Source organism: Convolutriloba macropyga, chromosome 9, assembly GCF_964194025.1.
Source record: "Convolutriloba macropyga chromosome 9, txConMacr16.3, whole genome shotgun sequence".
Lineage (NCBI taxonomy): Eukaryota > Metazoa > Xenacoelomorpha > Acoela > Convolutidae > Convolutriloba > Convolutriloba macropyga.
In genome coordinates, this window is record NC_134476.1 from 1,611,696 (window position 1) to 1,633,734 (window position 22,039).

Sequence of the window (22,039 nt, forward strand, 5' to 3'; positions counted from 1 at the left end):
GTGGGCAAGCCAGTGGTGCTGAAGGGATTGGTGGCTTATCGCAGGCAGGGTGTTTGACAAAGACTCATAAAATGCAGAGACACCGCTGAAGTTGAACTCTTGATTTTCACTGACATTCTGTCCTCAATTGAACTAAAATAAGCGTTTGCAAAAAAAAATCACTGAATTTAGTCACGGTGACTTTTTTCTCTTTTATGTCATATGCCTGAAAAAGAATCTCAATTTGGAAGAAAAACAGCTGGTAGAGCATACCGTAAAGAGTCGGGCGATGTGATCTCTAAACTAACAATACCTTTATCTCGAGGGACAAAGTGAAATAACAAAAAAATGCCAAAAAATTCTCTGTTTTATAAGATGCTTCTTTATTTTTAGTTTAGACGGCAAAAGATTGGTTTGGGGGTCTGAATGTGGCTTGGAAGGCATTGTAAGAAAATGGGGTATAAGTTTAAGGTGATATAGGTTGCTTGGGGGCTAAGTGTGTGGGTATTGGTAGGAGGTGGTGGGGTAATGTAGATAGTGAATAGGTAATAAGTGGGGTTGGGTGGTAGACGTAGGATGGTAAATATGCGGCAGATAGATGGAGTCTATATGTAAATATACATTATATTTATATATATAAACTCTATAAGGTGCAAGTGTTAGAAAACTCGGGGCATGAAACCAAAATTAGATATAGTGGTTGGGGCTCAGAGCACGACTCGTGGTTTAATGCGAAATCAATTTGAGCCTATTCGAAGCACAAACATAACTTGAAGAATCGCAAAAAAATAACAAAAGAAATTTCAGATAAAATTGACCTACTCCTTGCGTCGTGTGAGCAAAACCAGCTTGATGATAATTTCTTTGAGAACGTTGAACAAACAATACTGAACGAGAACAAAAAACTGCCCTGTTTACAGACAATAGTTAGTTCACATGTTCCAACATTTCGTTTCGTTCCGGTCAAGTTTAGAACTAAGTGGTCACAACTGCTAACCAGCATCCTGGATGATTGTGCCACAACACCAGATGACGAACTAAATTGGCAGAAATTGTTTTCTGTTTCGAAGTGCATCTTGCGTTCGAGCAACCGAGGAGTTAAAAAGCACAAACGAAATCAAGATCAGCGGCTCTCCGATCGCATAGATCGATGGAATGCGGGTGAAAATGCAAACCTCTGGACAGAAGCCATGGCATTGAAACAAGCGAAGAAAAAATCCACAAACGGAATAGAAGAATTAGCAAGCAGAGCTAAAAGTCTATGTTTGCAAGGTCAATTTGGTCGCGCCGCAAAAATCCTGTCATCTGAGGGACTTGCGCCTAATAGCAGAGCTACTCTGAAAGCACTAGAAGAGCTACATCCCAAAGAAGCGCCTCCAACTTTGCTCCAACCAGACAATGTTGCTTCGAGTGCGTATCAATTTAGCGATAACATAGTTTTTGAACAATTGAAAACTTTCAGCAAGTACACTGCAGCTGGTCCTTCCAAGATGTATCCAGAGCATCTATTGCACGCAGTAGAGTGTACTGCTCCCGACCACTCTGAATCCGCCCTTAAAGCAATAACAAGGTTTGTAAATACAGGAAGCAGGGGTAAATTCCCTTCATTTCTTTCAAAAGCCCTCTGCAGTGCATCGCTCACCGCTCTATCAAAAAAGAAAGGAGGAGTACGCCCAATAGCTGTCAGTGAAATCCTTCTTTAGCCTTATTGCTAAATGTTTAGTGAAAGAAGCAAAATCAGAAGCAATTGAGTTGTTCGATTCCATTCAGCTAGGGGCTGGGTTAACGGAGGTGCGGAAGCAATTATCCACTCTGCGAAAATCACCTACGAAAAGATCCTCAACGCTGACTCTAATGAAGGAGTGCTTCAGATTGATTTCCGAAATGCCTTTAATTCGGTTAAGCGTTCACACTTACTGCAAGCAGCATACGATTTCATAACAGGTATTGCAGCCTTCACATATTTTTGTTACTCTCAACATGTGCCACTACTGTATAATAACGCCAGTCTTCAAAGTGAATCGGGTATTCAACAAGGAGATCCCCTGGGTCCACTTCTCTTTTCGCTGACGTTATGGCCTGTTATAGAAAAAATAAGAGACGCGGTTCCAAATCTTACCCAGCATACTTGGTCTTTGGACGATGGTTTCCTTGCAGGTTCGGAAGATCAAATCCGAACTACGCTCGATATCTTAGCCAATGAAGGTCCGAAAAGGGGTCTGTATTTGAGTCGGGTATTCAACAAAGTGAATCGGGTATTCAACAAGGAGATCCCCTGGGTCCACTTCTCTTTTCGCTGACATTATGGCCTGTTATAGAAAAAATAAGAGACGCGGTTCCAAATCTTACCCAGCATACTTGGTCTTTGGACGATGGTTTCGTTGCAGGTTCAGAAGATCAAATCCGAACTACGCTCGATATCTTAGCCAATGAAGGTCCGAAAAGGGGTCTGTATTTGAGGAAAGACAAGTGCGAACTCTGGTCAATCGTAGATCTACCCTCAGTTAATCGAGAAGTCACAAGAAATATGGGCAATGGTTTTGAAGTACTGGGTGCCGCAGTCGGATCACCAGAATTTGTTTCTTCTTGCCTGCAGAAACGTGTTCAGAAGGTTGTGTCGCTCTTGGAAAATTTGCGTTATCTGGATGATCCTCAATGTGCTCTCGGCATACTTCGTTATTGCCTAGGGACACCAAAGTTAGTCTACTCTCTTCGCACTAACACGCACACAAGACATCTGATCGATGTTTTAAAAGTCTTCGATTCCAGCCAACGGGATGCGTTAGATCAAATAATAGGTACTGTCACTTGTGACAATGTGTGGATGCAGTCAACCTTGCCAATAAATATTTCTGGCCTCGGAGTGCGACAATCGCTAGAGCAATACAGAGCCGCATATGTGGGCTTAGTGTTAGCATCTGATCACTTGGTTCAGAAAATTACAAACCAGCACGCGTCAGAAAGTAGAGATTTTAAGGAACTCTATGCAAGCCTTGAACCTTTAAACTTAAATTCCTACACACAGAAGAAAATTCAAGAAGCTGTAGATACTGAAAAGTTTTTTGAGCTGCTAAGAAATAAGTCGTCAAACAGAGAGAGAGCAAGACTGCAATCCCTCTGTTTGCCTCATTCCGGCGCATGGCTTGCGGCAACTCCAGTTCCTGCCTTAGGTCTCCATCTGATTCCCAGTGAATTTCAAATTAGTGTCAAATACAGACTAGGTATTGCAGTTTATGAAGATGAAAGAAAATGCCCTTACTGCAGGTCTGGGACCTTGACATTTTTGGTGACCAAGCCGTCATCTGTCCCGGAAGAGGGGATGCACATTCTCGGCATGACAGGATTCGTGACCGTTTTGCATCAGCTTGCTCAGCTGCTAACTTGTCCCCAGTCATCGAAAAACGGAACCTTATTGCAGGAAACGTTTCTCGCCCTGGCGACATTTTTCTGCCTTCATGGAAATCAGGTCGTCCAGCTGCTCTAGACGTCACCGTAACTACTCCACTGCAACCAAACGTTATAAATCATGCGGCAGAGAAGTCTGGTTACGCAATTGAAGCAGCCGAAGAGCGAAAGTATGAACAACACGAAAAAAAATTGCTCTGAGTAAGGAATTTTGTTTGTTCCTCTCGCTGTTGATTCATTGGGTGGTCTGTCAGTTACTCTCAAGAAAGCGTTAAATCGAATAGCTCTGTTAGCTGACAGCAGGAATTATCAGTCGCAGGGACATGCTATCGCTTTTGATAGATTGGCTCAGTCAGTTTCCGTTCTGATTGTACGAGGATCGGCTACAATTTTGCTTGCACGAGTCCCGTAACCCCAGTTTTCGCAATATTTTTGGACGAATTCTATTGTGGGCAAACATTGTGATCTCCAAGAAGACTGGAGTCTTTTGAGAAGTTTCGCTCAATGAGAGGGGACCTGCGTTTTTGTAAATATTGTCTCACCCAATGAGCGGGGAGAACATAAATAATGTTCAAGAATTCAATGAAGTTTGAAACGAGAAGAATTCTCAAACTTAAGGAGAACAGGACTGATGTTATAGAGAGCGATTGAGAAGAATGAAGAATTCTTCAACCAAAAACACACCTACCTGAACCTTTAATGAGCAAAAACTTTTAATTCCGAATCAAAGTTTGATAACAAAGATTTGTATTAATTCACGATTATTAATTTTTATGGAAAGCTGTCTAAGTTCATCCATTGAGTCAGAAACATGCACTATAGGTATACTAATTTTTTTCACAGCGGTTGAGTTTTTTCCTATCGCAATACTTTTGAAATGGTCATTTCTTTAGATAAATTTATTCCCTCAACATCATTTTTATGAAATGAACATATTATAGAAATATATTTAGTTTTATTCTGTGATCAAGACTGACACCAGAATAGAGCTACTCTGTGATCAACTCTGTCAAGACAGACTCCTGAGTAGACCTACTTTGTTAAGACAAGACCAGAGCTGAGAGGTCTCGTACTCTGGGGGAGCTCTGTTTCAGCTTTGATAGCGCACCTAACGCCGGAATTATCCTGCTCAAGCTCTGATCTACTCTGGAGATTCGGTACGGGTATGTAAAATCAGAGTACCGGCACCTGGGAGGCTTAAATATTAATAACAAACTGGGTTAATTAAACACATCAAAAACTCACAAACTAATCGTTAGTTTTGATATTGCGTAGTTAAGCATTTGAAGCTTACCCAACCCTTTAAAACTACCTTTTTTGCTAGATTTGGAGTAGATCTATAACTAATTCAATTTTTGATCAACTATTATGACAAAAGCTATGCTCGAACGGTACATAGACCACAGCTCGACTATCAAAAAAATTATTATTGATCCATGAAACACCCATAAGTAGAATTGAACTACTGGAAAGTTTTCCCTCGATTTTAACTAGGGCGTTTATTCATTTAATTTTTATTAAAAAAATCACTCTTGTTTCTTGCTTAAGTCTTAATAATTTGACGTCTATATATCGTGATTATTTTAAAACTTTGCGCTAAAATTGCAACATTGAAGAGCCAGTACCGCTTTTCAGGGTAAGGTACCTGACAAAAAAGGATCTCTTATCAGTCTTTAATGGTTGCAGTCGAAGTGAAGCCATTTCGGATCTGTTCTTTCGTGTTTTTGCTCCTTTGCTCCATTTTCAGTCTTTATAAACTAGCTGACCAATAATGTTTGTATTTCTAAAATAACTTCTTGTAAGATCTTCGTGCACTCGAATTCGAGTCGATTTCGTTTGGGTATAACTGGAATTGGGTAAATTGTACCGACACCTTAATTTCTGATGACACATTATTACAATGACTTTCTAGGCTATTGTTTAATCGAACCTTTTTCATTTTTATTTCAGTTCAACCGCATATTTAGTTCCGTTCAATTTAGAGTATTTAGTTCAACTGCAACATGCGCATGCGTACATTTGATAATTCATCCTGGGTTGTCTTAATTTTTTCCCCTGTAGGATAAATATATAGCCCGATATCCCCGGGTTGACCACCATAAATTTTTGTTGGCCACCATATTCAAGCCATATATGGAGTCTATGGTAACTTGGCAACCATATATCTGAACATCCATGGAGAAAAATAAACTTTGCTCAAAAAGCTCTTAAAACACCCATTCATTGCACTCTGATTGGAGAAAAACTCATCAAGACACTTGAAAAAAATGAAGTTCATGGTGTCTTGGGAACCATATCCAAGACCATACTCATTTATGGTGCCTTTTAAGACCATGAAAGTAAAAGTCAAAAAATACAAAAATATAGAGAACAGTCAAACTAACATCTTTTGACTACACGAGGTTTTGTTCATGGTGTTCTTGGTAACCATGAAATTCCCATCATGCAATTCTTGTCAACCATTGAAGTATCATACATGGTTTTCTTGCCAAGCATGCCAAGATCATGCGGGAACCCCGGATACCTCCTGAGATATCAACAGGTACGTCTTCAAAATTTATTACCAGTTGAGATAAAAACCGAGTTTTGCTCATGGCCTTCATGGCAACCATGAAAAACCGATTGGGAATTCTTGGCATCCATTGAACCGCAGTACATGATTTTCTTGGCAACCATGGCAAGATCATGCGCGAATTTTTTTTCGTGGCCTCTATGGAGCCATATATGGTTCTTGGATATGGTTGCCAAGAAAGGCCAACACGGGTCGATTGGTTATCAGTTGCTGACTGTTTTTCTTCACCTCTCGTGTAACACTCTCTGAACAATAAATTTCAATTATCATTTCGCTAATTGATCCAAGTTTTACACATTGTAAAGCATAGTTTCCCTATTAACGAAGAAATTTAAAACTTGCAAGAATCTTGCAAGATATTGAATTGTTTTGGAAGACGATGCGGTAAGTTTTTCTGCGAATAAAATTGAGATACAAAATTTACTTTTTTTTTGAAAAACGCTTGCAAATTATTTGTATCATATCATATCAATGTTTCTCGAAATTTATGTCCGAGTATTATAGCTGATGACTTGACTCTGTCAGAACCTTATGTCTAAACTGATCAAACCTAATCCATTTTCATAATTGAAACACTAATTTTGGAGAAAATTTAAAGCACCCTTCCAAAAGAATTCGAAATCTTGCAATATTCTTGCAAGTTTTGAATTCTTTAATAACTAGGGTTACTATCCTCTTATGTTTAATAGAATAATCTAGCTATATTTATATCATTCCTTTGTCGCAATGTCCCACACTGTATAAAGCCATGTTTTCATTTATTAAGTCACGCTTTGTGGACCCGGGTTGAATTTTTCCGCCCAAAATGATGTAAGAGTGGGGCTGCAATGGGAGGATTTTTTAAAGAAAAAGGAGCTCAAAACTCTTACGTTTTTTTGGTTTGCATTGGGCTTCCAAGGGAAGGAGCAATGGGAGGAATTTTCAGGAATTAACCCTGACTGAAAATGCCATGTAAGAGTGGGCTGCAATGGGCTGCAATGGGAGGAATTTTTAGGAATTACCCCCCTGACTGAATTTTCCATGAAGAGTTGGGCTGCCAAGGGGGGTATAATGGTGTAAGAGTGAGGGGGTAATTTCCCCAGAGGGGTAAAATAATGAAAGAGTTGGGCTGCCAAGGGGGGTAAAATGGTGTAAGAGTGAGGGGGTAATTCCTCATTTACCCCCCAACTCTTACATCGTTTTACCCCCCTTGACAGACCAAAAATGATGTAAGAGTGGGGGGTTAATTTGTCTTTTACCCCCTCACTCTTACACCATTTTACCCCCCTTGGCAGCCCAACTCTTTCATTATTTTACCCCTCTGGGGAAATTACCCCCTCACTCTTACACCATTATACCCCCCTTGGCAGCCCAACTCTTCATGGAAAATTCAGTCAGGGGGGTAATTCCTAAAAACTCCTCCCATTGCAGCCCATTGCAGCCCACTCTTACATGGCATTTTCAGTCAGGGGGTAATTCCTGAAAAGTCCTCCCATTGCAGCCCATTGCAGCCCACTCTTACATGGCAATTTCAGTCAGTGGGGGTAATTCCTCAAAAGTCCTCCCATTGCAGCCCAACTCTTACATCATTTTACCCCCACTGAACAAATTACCCCCATACTCTTACATCAATTTACCCCCCATAAACAATTTACCCCCCCCCCCCACTCTTACAACAAAATGGGAGGATTATAGGGAGGACATTCGACCCAGGGAATTAAAGATGTTGGGCGAATAAGTCCACACCAAATGGTCAACCTCTTGGTCCAATGACTGGCTCGTAGTGAAATCCAATTTTTTAAATTTTCAGGTGACAGTGGAAACCCAATAGTTCTGATTAAGGACGATAAAAAAGTGTGTCTAGCTGGCATTTATCTTTATCATAATGGCAAGTGTTATAAACCGGAGGGACGACTCATTGCAAACAATGGAAATGACCTGCTCAACAAAAGCGTGGATCGGAAACGAACCAAGGGCGAAGAAAAAGAAGGACTATATTCAATCAAAACAATTATTCAATAATTAAATGGGCATTGATCAAAACTGTATATAAGCAAGGTTCCAACTAACTAGCAAAAAGCAAATAAATCGTGTTCTAGATGTTCAATTTATTCAAAAAAAGTGGTCACAGGGAACTACGACAATTTAAAGACATTGCTTTTTTGTCGTTGAGTTAAGTCACTTACAATGTTGGTATCGTACACACTGAAATCATTCAATAGCTAATACATCATCATTCAAAGATAACTAGTTTAGTATTGTTCTAATTTATCACGTTTGTGGTTTTTATTCAACTTCCAAGGGGTTTTTGAAACAATTACAAATATGATGGTTATACGCGATCTATTGCAGTAGTTGTTTTATAGAGAGTTATAAATTAACCAAAAATGGCGCGGACATAACGGCCAGTCAATATCAGTACTGGCCACGTCTAGTTGCAAGTCTACTCTGGTTTTCAGTATTGGGAAAGTCTAAATGCAAGTCTTACAAGTCTTGGCCAAGACTTAGATATTAGTTTCAAGTTGATTCCCAATTTACAAATGAATTCGCGAACAGTAGGAAAAGATACCAAACAGTACAAAAGTAACACGTAATGGTTACCCATTTGAAAAAAAAAGCAATTAACTGATAGATTTAAAGGTGCAGGTATAAAAAATGATCATTGTATTTCGAAGTACAAAAAAATTCTGATGTTTTTGATGCAGTTATTTAAATAGCAAGATTGCGATGAACATAATTGGTTTGTGTGAAGGTGATGCAGTTCTTGAGACCAAGCGAAGGTACATCAATTCTTAAGACTTAGCGAATATGCTGCTATCTTTGAAGACTGAGTGCACTTTCTGCAATTCTTAAGAAAGAGAAGGTGCTGCATTTCTTAAGACTTTTTTTACTTAACGAAGACGCTGCATTTGTTAGCAATCAACGAAGGTGCTGCAATTCATAAGACTCATTGAAGGCGCTGCAAATCATAGGTTTTGGCGAAGTTGCTCTTTTGCTTCAGATTTAGCGATCGTGAAGATGTAGAATCTCACAAGATATTGCGATTGTGATGCAGTTCTGACAACCAAGCAAAGGCGAAGGGGCGGGGATCTATTATATTAAACGTATGTCGCGCTTGAGCGCAATGGTTAACAGCGGACCTTTCTTCACCTCCTTATCTGCAAATGTTTTTGTGCTAATTAAGCATGCAGCCTAGCAAAAACAAACGAGACAAAAAACCATTGACCAGAATTTTGCGTATGTAGTCAGTTCAAAAGAGAAAAGCAACACGCGTCGGCAGCGCAAGGGATTAGACCCATGGCTGTGAAGAGAGAGGCAAGGGTTCAAGACCGAGAAAGGGAGGAAGAGGAGGCATATTGTACTCAGATAAGTGCTTTGAGAAGTGCTTGCCTTTTTCTTCACTTCTTCATTCCTTTGCTTTTATTTTTTATTTATATCTTCCGTTCGTTCTTTTTTTATTCTTTAATCTTTTCTTTGTTTCACAATTTCTTCCTTTCCCTCTTATCTGTCTATTATATTAAATGTAAGTTGCGCTTGAGCGCAATGGTTAACAGCGGACCTTTCTTCACATGTTCTAACGTTCCTCAAACATGCAGCATACACGACCATGCTTAAGCTCCTTATCTGCAAATGTTTTTGTGCTAATTAAGCATGCAGCTTAGCAAAAACAAACGAGACAATATAACCATTGAACAGAATTCTGCGTACGCAGTCAGTTCAATTGACAAAAGCAACAAGCATCGGTAGCGCAAGAGATTAGACCTATGGCTTTGAAGCGAGGGACATGAGTTCGAGCCCGATCAGGGTAGAAAGAGAATGCGTTTTGTACTGGAATGAAAATTTCGGGAGGTGATTGCCTTTTTCTCCCCAAGTTCGTTTCTTTGCTTTTATTTGTTATTTATATCCTCATTTCGTTCTTTCTTTATGCTTTCATCTTTTTTTCCTTGCACGATTTCTTCCTCTCCCTCTTATCTATTATATTAATTGTAAGTCGCGCTTCAGCGCAATGGTTAACAGCGAACCTTTTTTCACATGTTTCAACGATCCTCAAAAAATGCAGCCTATACGACCATGCTTAGGCCAATTCTCTGCAAATGTTTTTGTTCTTCTTGAGCATACAGCCTAGCAGTAACAAACAAATAAAAAACCATTGAAACGAAATTTGCGAATGTGGCCAGTTCAATAGACAACAGCAACAAGCGTCGGTAGCGCAAGGGATTACACCTTTGGGTGTGATGCGAGTGGCAAGGGTTCGAGCCCGAGTAGGGGAGGAAGAGGATGCATATTGTACTGTGATAAAAAATTTTGCAGGTGTTTGCCTTTTTCTTTTTTCTTCTTATCTTTGCTTTTGTTTGTTATTGATATCTTTCTTTTGTTTATTTGTTTATTATATCTTTCTTTCGTTCTTTCTTTTTTTTCATCTTTTCTTTCTTTCTCTAGTTCTTCCTAGCCTTCTTATCTATTATATTAAATGTAAGTCGCGTTTGAGCGCAATGGTTAACAGTGGACCTTTCTTCACATGTTTTATTGATCCTAAAAAATGCCGCCTACACAACGATTCTTAAGCTCCTCATCATCTGCAAATTTTTTTTATGCTCATTAAGCATGCGTCCTAGTAAAAACAAACGAGACAAAAGCCATTCATTAGAAATTTACGTATGTAGTCAGTTCAATGGACAAAAGTAACAAGCGTCGGTCGCGGAAAGGAATAGACCTATGGCTGTGAAGCGTTGGCATAGATTTGAGCCCGAGTAGGAGTGGAGAAGGATGCATAATGTACGGTGTTAAACAATTGTGGAGTTGGTTATTTTTATCTTCCCTTACTCGTTTTTCTTTGCATTTCTTTGTTATTTTTATCTTCTTTTCGGTCTTTCTTCATTCTTTCATCTTTTATTTCTTTCTCAATAATTTCATCCTATCCCTCTTATCTATCTATTATATTAAATGTAAGTCGCGCTTGAGCGCAATGGTCAACAGCGGACCTTTCTTCACATGTTTTCACGATTGTCAAACATGCAGCATATACGACCATGCTCAAGCTCCTTATCTTCAATTTTTTTGTGCTAATTAAGCATGCAGCTGAGCAAAAACAAACGAGACAAAAAAATCTATGACAGGAATTATGCGTTTGTAGTCAGTTCAATAGACAAAAAGCAACAGGCATTGGTAGCGCATGGGATTAGACCTATTGCTGTGAAGCGATGGGCATGGGCTCAAGCCCGAGTAGTGGAGGAAAAGGATGAATAATGTTCTGGGTTAAAAAGTTTGCGGTTTGGTTGTCTTTTTCTTCCGTTCTTCATTTTTTTCTTTTTATTCATTTTGTTCGTTGTGCACTTATACTTTCTGCATTTCATCTCCCTTTCATATATCTACTGTTTATCTTCTATTATATTAAATGTAAGTCGCACTTGAGCGCAATGGTTATTAGTGCTCCTTTTTTCATGTTTTCACGATCCTTAAACATGCATCCTACACCACCATGCTTAAGCTTCTGATCGCTTCAGCGAAAATGAGCAAGAGAAAAAGGCCATTGACCAAAAATTTGCGTAAGTGATTATTTGAAAACAAAAAGCAACAGCGTCGGTAGAGCATTGTATTAGACCCATGACTTTGGAGCCAAAGATCTAAAGAGCTAATGATCTGGAGCCGCTAAAAGACTTTTCTTGGAATACGTTTGCGGGCCTGTTAAATCTTAAGAAATTGCAAAAGTGCTGCCATCATTCAGACTTGGTGCAAGTGCTGCAACTATAAAGTCATAGCAAAATTGCTGCATTTCTCAAGAATAAGCGAAGATGCTGCAATTTTTAAGAGTTAGTGAAGGCGCTGCAATTCTTAACTATTAACAAAGGCGCCGTTGTTTTTCGGATTTTGCGAAGATCATCCAATTAATAAGGCCTAGCGAAAGCGGCACAATTAGTAAAAATTACTGAACTTGCTTACTCTTAAAAGCTAGCGAAGCTGTTGCAATTCCTTAGACTAAGCGCTGGAACATCAATTCCTAAAAAATTATTAAATTGTTGTATTTTAAGGCTGAGCAAAGGTGCTGCAACTTAATTTCTTAAGACTTAGCTTAAGTTCTGCAGTTATTGAGACCTAGCGAAAGTGGTGCAATTCATAAAAATTAGCAATATTGTTGCAACTTTTACAACCTAGATAGGCTCTTCCATACTTTAGAATCAGTGACGTTGCTACAACCCTTACACTTAGATATATTGCTGAAATTCTGAACAATGAACTAAGGTGCTACAACTCATAAGACTTAGCGAAGGTGCTGTCTAACTCATTGTACTTAAAATATATATAAAGTGTTTCTAGTCTAAAACTTTAGCAACGAGACTGCAATTCTAAGGTCCTATCAAAAACTCTGAGTTTCTTAAGACTGAGCGGAGGTGACGCAAATATAAAGTATAAGCAAAGATGCTACAATTCATAAGACAGCAACGGTGCTTCAAAACTTGAGAACTAGCGAAAGAACTGTATACATTAAGTCCAAGCGACGGTGCAGAAATTCATTTGACTTAACCAAGTTGCTGCAATTCTTAAGCTTAGCAAAGGCACGGCAACTGTTAACATCGAACAAAGGTGCACAAACTTTTGAGACTTGAATGAATTGCTGCAAATAATAGCCTGATCAATAAAGCATTAATTCTTAACACTTAGTGAAGGTGAAGGTTCAACAATTCTTAAGAAAAAGCAACGGAGCTGCGTTTCCTAAGACCAAGCGAAAGTGAATGTGTAGCAAAGCTTAAGACTCAGCAAACTAAGGTGCTGCAACTTTGAAGGTGCTGCAACAGTGAATTCAGGTGCTGCAACATTTGAGACTGAATGGAGGTGCTGTAGAGTACTTACAATTCAAATCAAACTGTACAAAGCGTTTCTAGTCTGAAGTTTTAGCAACGAGGCTGCAGTTCTGAAGACCAAGCAAAGGTGAAGGGGCAGCAATTCCTCGGAGATTGCGAAAGTGCTGCCATGATTCAGACTTAGTGAAAGTGCTGCAACTATAAAGACGTAACAAAAGTGCTGCATTTCTTAAGAATTAGCGAAGGTACTGCAATTTCCAAGACTTGGCGAAGGCACTGCAATTCTTAACTAATAACAAAGGCGCCACTGTTTTTCAGATTTTGGAAAAGATAAGGCAATTAATAAGGCCTAGCGAAAATGGTGCAATTCGTAAAACTTAATGAACTTGCTTACTCTTTAAAGCTAGCGAAGCTGATGCAATTCTTAAGACTAAGCGATGGTTCATCAATTCCTAAAAATTAAATAAACTGTTGTATTTTAAGGCTGAGCAAAAGTGCTACAACTCTTAAAAACTAAAGAAGTTGTTGCAAATCTTTAAAACTGTGGAAGGGACCGCAATTCTCACAATTAGCGAAGGTGCTCGCAAATTCTTAAGACCTAGCTTAAGTGCTGCAGTTATTGAGACCTTGCAAAAGTGGTGCAATTCGTAAAAATTAGCAATATTTTTGCAACTTTTTTTCACATAGAGAGGTTCTTGTTATCCATTAGAATCAGCGACGTTGCTGCAATCCGTTGCACTCAGCGATACTGTTGAATTTCTGAACAATTAACCAAGGTGCTACAACTCTTAAGACATAGCGAAGGTGTTGCCGTACTCAGAATACTAAAAATATATATAAAGTGTTTCTAGTCTAAAGCCTTAGCAATGAGACTGCATTTCTTAGGTCCGAGTTTCTTAAGACTGAGCGGAGGTGCCGCAACTTTAAAAAATTAGCAAAGGTGCTTGAATACTTGAGACCTAGCGAAAATACAGTATACCCTAAGTCCAAGCGATGGTGCAGAAATTCTTTTGACTTAGCGAAGTTGCTGCAATCCTTCAGCTTAGCAAAAGCACTGCAACTGTTAACATCAAACAAAGGTGCTGCAACTCTTGAGACTTGGAGAAAATGCTGCAGATGATAGCCTGATCGATGATGCATTAATTCTTAACACTTAGTGAAGGTGAAGGTGCAACTTTTCAATAGACAAAGCAAAGGAGCTGCGTTTCCTAAGACCAAGGGAACGTGAAAGTGTAGCAAATCTTAAGACTCAGCGATCTAAAGTGCTTCAACTTTGAAGGTTCTGCTTTCAATGAACTAAGGCACTGCAACTCTTAAGACTTAGCGAAGGTTCTGCAGAATACCTATAATATAATTCAAAGCGTACAAAACGCTTCTAGTCTAAAGTCTTAGCCACGTGGCTGCAATTCTGAAGACCCAGCGAAGGCGAACGGGCAGCAATTCCTCATTATTTGCAAAAGTGCTGCCAGTATTCAGACTCAGTGCAAGTGCTACAACTATAAAGACATAGCAGAAGTGCTGCATTTCTTAAGAATTAGCGAAGGTACTGAAATTTCCATGACTTGGCGAAGGTGCTGCAATCCTTAGCTAATAACAAAGGCGCCGCTGTTTTTAGGATTTAGCAAGGATCATGCAATTAAAAAGGCCTAGCAAAAGTGGCGCAATTCTTAAAGCTTATTGAACTTGCTTATTCTTAAAAAAATGAGAAGCTGCTGCAATTCCTAAGACTTAGCGAAGGTGCTTTAGTTCCTAAAAGTTAACGAAGTTGTTGTTTTTTAAGACTGGGCGGAGGTGCTGCAAATAAAGGAAAATAAAGAAGGTGCTGCAAATCTTTAGACCTGACAATTCTTAAGACAGCAAAGGTGCTCCAACTCTTTAGACCTAGCGAATGTATTGCATACCTTTAAACCTAGCGACAGTGCACTAATTCTTTTGACTTAGCGATTCTTAGGGATTAGCTGCAATTCCTATAATCTAGAAAAGGTGCTGCAATTCTTAAGTCTTGGCGAAGTTGCTGCAAAAAGTAGGCTAATCCAAGGTGCTCTAACCGTAAGACTTAGCTAAGATGGAGGTGCAACAGCTCATAAGGCATAGCGAAGGAGCTGCGTTTCTTAGGACCTCGCGAAAGTGATGTGCATCAATTCTTAAGACTCAGCGAAGGTGCTGCTATTATTAGCAATCAGTGCTGCAGCTGCAATTCTTAAGACATAGCGAAAATGCTGTCATTTTGAGGACATAACCGATGTGCTGCATTTGTTAAGAATTAGGGATGCAGATCTTAACAGCTAACTAAGGTGCTGCAACTCTTAAGACTTGGCGACGGTGCTGCTAATATTAGGACTGGTGAAGCCGCATTGATTCGCAAGACGCATCGAAGGTGAACGTGCAACAATTCACCAGAATAATCAAAGGTACTTCGTTTCCTAATATTAAGCGAAGGCGAAGGTGCAGCAATTCCTATGACTCAGCCCTGATGCTGCTATTATAAAAACTCAGTGCAGTTGCTGCAACTCTTAGAACAAAGCAAAATGCTGCTATTTTGAAGAGTTAGCGAAGTTGCTAGAAAAACTAGGCTTCTTAAAAACTAAATTAAGTTTTTTGTTCTTAAGACTTTGAACGAAGGCTGCAACTCTTTTACATAACGAAGGTGAAGGGCCTGCACTTATTAAGACCCAGTGAACGTGGTCCAAATATTAAGATTGAGCAAAAGTACTGCATACGTTAAGACCTAGCAAAGATGCTGTATCTCTTATGACTTAGCGAATTTGTTGCAATTCTTAAGACTTAGCGAACTTGCTGCAATTTTTAGGTCCTAGCGAAGGTGCTGCATTTCTTAAGACTTAGCAAAGCTTTTGCACTTATTTAGACCAAGCGAAATTGCTCCAAATATTAAGATTTAGCGAAAGTACTGCATACGATAAGACCCAGCGAAAATACTGTATTTCCTATGACTTAGCGAACTTGCTTCAATTGTTTTCACTTAGTGAATGTGCTGCTATTTTAAGACGTAGAGAAGGTGCTGCAATTCTGAACAATCATAAAAAGTACTGTGGTGCTCTTAACCGGGTGATAATGGTGTAGTTCTTAAAAATTAGCAAAATTACTACATATAAAAATACCTAGCGAAGGTGCTGCTCTGAAAATGACCCAGTGAAGTTGTTGAAAATTTTAAAACTTTGTGATCAGCTTCAAATCAAAACAATTAACTAAAGTGCTGCCTCTAAGATTGGGCAAAAGCGTTGCAAATATCAGGCTCAGTGAAGCTTCTTTACTAATAAAGGCTTAGAAAAGGTGAAATTGCAGCAATTCACAAGACACAGCGAAGTTGCTGCTTTTATAATGATGTTAAGCTGATGATGCAACTCTTTCGACACAGCGAAAAAGCTGCAGTTCTTACAACCTAGCGACGGTGCTGCAGTTCTTAACACTACGCGAAGGCTCTTTAATTCTTAACATATAACAAAATTGCTGCAATTCTCATGGCTTAGCGAAGATGCTTCAAGTATTATGACCCAGCGAAAGTTGTGCAATACGTCAGATTTAGCGAAAATGCTGCATTTCTTTAGACTGAGCGAAAGCGAATGTGCAGCAACTCCTAAGACTTTGTTAAGGTGCTTCAGTTATTATGATCTAGCAAAGGGAGTATTTATATTAACAATTAACAGTTGCAGTTCTTAGGAATTATTGACAGTGCTGCATTTTTTAAGTCTAGGCAAAAATGGTTCAGTTCCTGAGACTTAGCAAAATTTCGACAATTCTTATCAATTAACAAGGGTGCTATAATTCTTAAGACATACCGAAGGTGCTGCAAATTTTGAGACCCAGCGAAGGTGCTGCAATTTAAAACAATTAACGATAGTGCCTCAATTACTAAGACTCGGTGCAGGTGCTTAATTTCATAAGAACTTGCGAAAGTGCTCCAACTCTTAAATCATAGCGAACGTGCTGCAATTCTTAAGACCTAGAGAGTGTGAAGCAGTTCTTAATAATCAACGAAGGTGCTGCAATCCTTATCCTTATATATTCAGCTATGCGGCTGCAACCTTAAAACCTGGCGTAAGTGGTGCAACTTTTAGGACTTAGCGAAGGTACTGCAAATCTAAGATCTCAGCGAAGGTGCTAAAAATCTAAGGTCTTAGCAAAGCTGCTGTAAGTCTAAAGACCAAGCGAAGGTGGAGTGGCAGCAATACTTCAAACTATTCGAATGTGCTGCAATAACAAAGAGATAATGCAGTTGATGCAATTCTAATGACATAGCGAAAATGCTGCATTTGTTAACAGTTAAGAAATATGTTGCAATTTTCAAGACTCAGTGAGGTTGCTGCATTAATGGTTAAGGTGCAGTAATTCTTAAAGTTTATTTAAGATGATGCAGTTCTTATGACTAAGCGAAGGTAAAGGTGCAGCAAAGTTCTTAAGAATTAGAGAAGTGGTGCATTTCATAAGACCTGCCGAAGGTGAAAGTGCAGCAATTCTTAAGGCTTTGCGAAGTTGCTTCCATTATCTCGATTTAGTGATGGGGCTGTAGTTCTTAAGATCAAGCGAATGTGCTACAATTCATAAATATAAACGAAGGTGCTACAATCCTTATGACCTAGCAAAAGTGGTGCAATTCTTAAGACTACGCGACAGTGCTGCCATATTTAACACTTAGTGCAGTTGCTGCCATCCAAAAGACGTAGTGAAGGTGCTGCTACTATTAACAATCAACAACGGTTCTGCAATTTTAAAGACTTAGTGAAGTTCCAGAAATTCTTAAAAGTTAGTGAAACTGCTGCAGTTCATAAGACCAAGCGATGGTGAAGTAGCAGATCTTTTTCGACTTTTTGAAAAAGTTTCACTTTTTATCACTTAGCGCAGGTGCTGTAATTATTAAGGCATAGCAGATTAGCTGCATTTTTGACAATTAACGAATGTGCTGCAATTCATAACACTTAGCGAAGGTGTTTTAATTATTAACACTTAGTACGGGTACTGAAATTTTTAAGTATTATCGAAAGTTGTCCAATTCTCAACCCTGAGCGAAGCTACCGCAATTCCTAAAACTATGTGAAGTTACTGCAATTTATAACAATCAACCAATGTGCTTCAAATCTTAAGATTTTGGCTGCAATTTTTAAGTGCTGTAAAAAGATTAAGTGCTGCAAAACTTAAAAAAAGTGACCTTAGTGAAGTTGATTTAGTTTGCAAGACTCATGAAATGTGAAGGTGTTGTAATATTTAGGACTAATCGAAGGTAAAGGTGCAGCAATTCCTCGGAATCAGTGAAGATGCTGCAGTTTTTAATTCCAAATTAAGGTGAAGATGCCGCAATTTTTAAGAAGGAAAGATTTTGTTGCAGTTCCTCAGAACCGGCGAAGTTGAAGGCTCAGCAATTCTTGAGATTTAGTGAAGGCGTTGCAGTTTTTAGAACTTTTCGAAGGTGCTTCAGTTATTAAGACTTAGCACAGGTGCTGCAATTCTTAATAACTATTAGAGCTGCTGCAGAACTTAAGAGGAAACGAAAGAGTTAGTTTACATTTCTTGAGACTTTGCGAATATGCTTCGGCTTCGTTTATTAAGACTCAGTGCAGGTGCTACAATTCTTAAGACCGAGCGAAATTTCTGCATATTTGAAAAATTGACAACGATGCTGTAATGATTAAAATTGGAGTTGCTGCAAGTCTCAAAACCTAGCGAAGGTGGTGCATCTCTTAAGACTTAGCGAAAGTAGTGCAATTCTTAACAGTTAAAGCATTTCTGCAGTTTTTTAGGAGTTATCGAAGGCGCTGCAATTCTTGAGACTTAACGAAGATGCTGCAGTTCGTCACTGTTAACGAAGATAATACAATCGCTATAGTTTAGTCAAGCAGCAGCATTTCTCAGGAACAAGCAAAAGGGGTGCAATACGTAACACTCCGCGAAAGTAGTGCAACTCATAGGACTAAGCGAAGGTGCTACTTATTTTAAGACCTAGCGAAAGTGCTGCAATTGAAAAGACTTAGTGAAGTTGCTCTAATTCTTAACAATTAACTAAAGTGCCGAAACTCGTAAAACTTAGCGAAGTTGCTGCAAATGTTGGGACCTAGCGAAGCTGCTTTAATTCTTAAGAATTTTCAAAAGTGATGATGCCGCAATTCTTAAGACATAGCGAGGGTAATGCAGTTGTTAACATCAAGCTACGGTGAAGAATATCAAATATTATGGCATTGTACAGGTGCTGCAATTCTTAAGACCTAGCTGCGTTTCTCAAGTCCCAGCGCAGTTGCCGCAGTTTTAAGGACCTAGCGATGGGAAAATTGGTTTTGAGGGCCTAGCTACCTTGCAAATCGTAACAAATAATTAGGATACTACAATGCTTCAGGCTTGGTGAAGGTGTTTCATTGAATAAAAAAGATTTCAGTTAAAAATGCTGCAATTGCTAAGACCAAGTAAGAGAGTTGCAATTCGTAGAACTTGGCGAAAATGGTACAATTCTTAGGGCTTGGTGAAGGTGCTGCAATTCTTAGGATCTAGCAAAGATTCTGCAATTCTTATGACCTGGAGAAGAAGTTGCAGTTCATGGGACCTAGAAAGGACCTAGAAAAGTGCTGCAGTTCATGAATTTATTGAAGGTGCTGCAATTCTCAAGACTTAGCAAAGGTTCTGCAATTCTTCAGAACTAGAAAAACTGCTGCACTTCTTTTGACGTAACAAATGCGATGCAGATCTTAGAATCTGCTGCAGTTCGAAATGATCTGCTGCAAAACTCTTGAGACTGAGCAAAAGTTCCCAATTCTTAGGAAAAATTAGCACAGGTGGTGTGATTTTTAAGAACAAGCAAAAATGCTCCAATTCCTAAGTTTCAGCGAAATTTCTGCAAAACTTAGCGAAAGGGATGCATTTCGTATTAATAAGCAAAGGAGCCCAAATTCTTCAGACTTAGAAAAGTTGTAGCAATCCTTAGAAAAACACTAAAATCCAGCAAGTCTTAAGACTATGCAGAGGAGCTGCAAATCTTAGGATGTATCGAAGCTGCCGCAAATAATAAAATCTACTGCAGGTTTTGAAATTCTTGAGACCTAGAGAAAGTGCTACAATTCTTAGGACTTAGCAAAATTGCTGCAGAATTTAAGAAACAGCGATTGTGGCCCAATTCTTACCAATTAACAAATGTGAAAGTGCGGCAATTTTTAAGACATAGCAAAGGTGCTGCTAATGTATAGACTTGATGCAGGTGGTGCAATTTATAAGAACAAGCAAAAATGCTCCAATTCCTAGGTTTCAGCGAAATTGCTGCAAAACTTAGCGAAAGAGCTGCATTTCGTAACAATTAGCAAAGGAGCCTCATTTCCTTAGACTTAGAGAAGTTGTGAAATTCTTAAAAAATCACTAAGGTGCTGCAAATCTTAGGACGTGGCGAAGCTGCCTCAATTAATTAAATCTAGTGCAGGTTTTGAAATTGCTGAGACCTAGCGAAAGTGCTGCAGTTCTTAAGACTCAGCAAAATTGCTGCAAATTTTGAGACATAGCGATTATGCCGCAATTCTTACCAATTAACAAAGGTAACGCAATCCCTGAGACTTAGCAAAGTTCAAGCAATTCTCAACAATCAACAGACGTATTGCAACAAGTAGGACTTGGCGAGGTTGCTGCCACTTTTAGGACATAGCGAGGCTGTTTTAATTTTAAGACTTAGCGAAAGTGCTGTAGATCCAAAGACAAGGCAAATGTGAAAGTGCGGCAATTTTTAAGAACTAGCAATGGTGTTGCAAGTGTTTAGACTTGGTGCAGGTCTGGAATTCTTAACACCTAGCGAAAATGATCTTTTCATATGACTTAGAGAATTTGCTGCAAGTTTCATGACTGAGAGAAAGTGCTACAATTCTAATCAAATAAAAAATCTTGGCTGGCGACTTAGCGAAATTGAGGAATTTTTTAACAATTAATCAAGATGATGCATCTCTTAAAACTTAGTGCAGGTGCTGCAATTAATAAGACATAGACAAAGCCCTGCAATTAATAAGACTTAGCAAACTGCTGAAATTCTTAACTAGTAACTAAGATGCTGCAACTTTTATGACTTAGTGAACATGCTGCCAATCTTAGGACTCAAGGAAAGTGTTTTAATTTAAAGTTTTAGCAAAAGTAAAGGCGAAGCAACTGAAAAGATTCAGTGAAGGTGCTGCCACTTTTAAGATCAAGCGAGGGTGAAGGTGCTAAACTTCTTGAGATTTATCGAAGATTCTGCAATTATAACGACTTTGTGCAGGTTCTACAATTTTAAGCCCTAGCGAAAGTGCTGTAGTTCCTAGGACTTAGCGAAGTTGCTGCAAGTCTCATAAGACCAAGAGAGAGTGTTGCAATTCGTAGAACTTAGCGAGAATGCTGCAATTCTTAAGGCTTGGTCAAGGTGCTACAATTGTTAGGATCTAGCGAAGGTTCTGCAATTCTTAAGACATGGAGAAGAAGCGGCAGATATTGGGAGCTAGGAAAGGTGCTGCAATTCATAAGTTTATTGATAGTGCTGAACTTCTCAGGACTTAGCGAAAGTTCTGCAAGTCTTGAGAACAAGCAAAAGTGCTGCAATTCTTATGACGTAACGAAGGCGATGCATGTCTTAGAATCTACCAGAGCTGATGCTGCAATTCCAAAGCAATGCGAAGTTGCTGCAAAATTTTTGAGACTGAAAGTTCCTCAATTAAAAAAACTTAGTACAGGTGCTGGAATTTTTAGGAACAAGCTAAAATGCTCCAACTCCTAAGTATCAGCGAAAGTGCTGCATTTCGTAACAATTAGCAAAGGAGCCTCAGTTCTTCAGACTAAGAGAAGTTTTAAAATTCTTATAAAATCACTAAGGTGCTACAAGTCTTAAGACTATGCAGATGTGCTGCAAATGTTAGGACGTAGCGCAGCTGCCGCAATTTATTAAACCTAGTGCAGGTTTTGAAATTGTTGAGACCTAGCGAAAGTGCTGCAGGACTTTTAATTTTACGACATATTGATTATGCCATAATTCTTACCAAATAACAAAAGAAACGCAATCCGTGAGACCTAGCGAAATTGAGGCAATTCTCCACAATCAACATAAGTCTGCAACCATTAGGAATTGGCGAGGTTGCTTTACTTTTAGGACTTAGCGAAAGTGCTGTAGATCTAACGACCAGGCGAATGTGAAAATGCGGCAATTTTTAAGACCTTGCAATGGTGCAGCAAATGTTTAGACTTGGTGCAGCTCTGAAATTCTTCACACCTAGCGAAAGTGCCGCAATTCATAAGACTTAGCCGAGCTGCCGCAATTTTGCAGACTGAGTGCAAGTGCAGTAATTCTCAAGACCTAGCGAAA

General features: G+C 39.1%; 1 protein-coding gene across 1 annotated transcript in view; it reads left to right on the top strand.

Moving 5' to 3' along the window:
• The window catches only part of LOC142345928 (uncharacterized), a 281,705-nt gene extending 273,748 nt beyond the window's left edge, over positions 1 to 7,957 (top strand). Inside the window, exon 5 of the mRNA XM_075398392.1 lies at positions 7,746 to 7,957. Within this exon, the coding sequence (XP_075254507.1) occupies positions 7,746 to 7,957 (212 nt within the window). The remainder of the gene's footprint in view (positions 1 to 7,745) is intronic.
• Positions 7,958 to 22,039: the final 14,082 nt, after the last annotated feature.